Source organism: Ananas comosus, linkage group 10, assembly GCF_001540865.1.
Source record: "Ananas comosus cultivar F153 linkage group 10, ASM154086v1, whole genome shotgun sequence".
Classification (NCBI taxonomy): Eukaryota; Viridiplantae; Streptophyta; class Magnoliopsida; order Poales; family Bromeliaceae; genus Ananas; species Ananas comosus.
The window spans coordinates 2,455,758-2,456,926 of record NC_033630.1 but is presented as its reverse complement, the minus strand read 5'-3'; the positions used below and the strand labels follow the sequence as shown (position 1 = coordinate 2,456,926).

The window sequence follows — 1,169 nt, the reverse complement described above, 5'->3', positions numbered from 1 at the left end:
ATAAGCAAGAATTACCTTTGCCCGTTAGCGTCTTAGGCATTTTTCCTTTTTTTAAAAAAGAAAAAATTTTTATTCAATCTCTTCCTTTTATAAGCATAGCTAATTAAATGGGCCAGAAACAATCTCCTATATCGAGTAAATTCGCCTTTATTTTGTGAAAAAATTATTAATTCACAAAATTAAACAATTGGCGAGCCAGTTAATTAATTAGCTAGCTGAAAAAAAAAAAAAAAACCCTTCCAAATTAACTGTATACGTGATTATCCCCACAAAGGGCTATACGTTTGCTCCACCATCCCCTCCCCATAGTAAACCACTCCATAACCATAACCATAACCATAATCAAACTCTCTCCCCTCCTCCTCATACTCCACCACCCCACCCTCCCCCTCCTCTACACCCACATACCACCCGCCCATCGCCGCGCTCGTCCCCACCTCCATCTCCGCCCAACCAAATGGATCCTCGTCGACAGCGTAACCTGCGTCTCTCAGCCCGTCGAAGCTGTCGAAATCCGATAGCACGGCCTCCAATCCGCCGTCGGCCGGGCCGGTCGTCGACTCGTCGTCGCCGATCTCCATCGATCCGGAATTCGACCCGATCTCCGCTTCCAGCGACCGGATGACGCCGCCGAGCCGGTCGTCCTCGGCGTCGTCGTCGGCGTCGGCGCACGAGTCCTCCAGCAGTTCCATCAGAAGCGCGCCGTCGATCTCCGGCACGTCGATTCGCTCGAGGTCGACGACGCAGTACTCTTGCATGGCGCGGTCCACGCTCTCTACAGCCGTGGATGCCATGATATATATTTATCTTTGTTCCTAAAGCAAACGAATGGGTTGAACCGTGAAATTAAGGATTCGATTAGGTTATTATTTATATATAGAGAGCGAGAGAGAGAGAGAGAGGAGGAGGGGAAACAGTCGCATGCGGACACGTGCACCTATAGGAGTCCGTAAAAGTCGCTACTGATGCAATTAATGAAGGAAATAAGTTTTGGAAAAGGAGAAGTGGGGCCTTGGGGGGTTGTGGGACCCACACGTAGGGAGGGTGGGTTGGCGAACTTAGGACCGTACTTTCCAGATAAGCAGACGAAAGGAGTGTATACTTTAAAGACAAGGAAACAGCGAGCAGGAAGAATCTAGCAACAGTCGATTCTATCTAATATTTGCATT

General features: G+C 48.5%; 1 protein-coding gene across 1 annotated transcript; it reads right to left on the bottom strand.

Moving 5' to 3' along the window:
• Positions 221–866, bottom strand: LOC109716507. The gene has a single exon (XM_020241993.1). The coding sequence runs from the start codon at positions 792–794 to the stop codon at positions 261–263; it is 534 nt and encodes a 177-aa protein (XP_020097582.1). The 5' UTR covers positions 795–866; the 3' UTR covers positions 221–260.

What these genes read in the sequence shown, in the direction of transcription:
- LOC109716507 (XM_020241993.1), bottom strand. Translation starts at nt 794, where the DNA reads ATGGCATCCACGGCTGTAGAGAGCGTGGACCGCGCCATGCAAGAGTAC.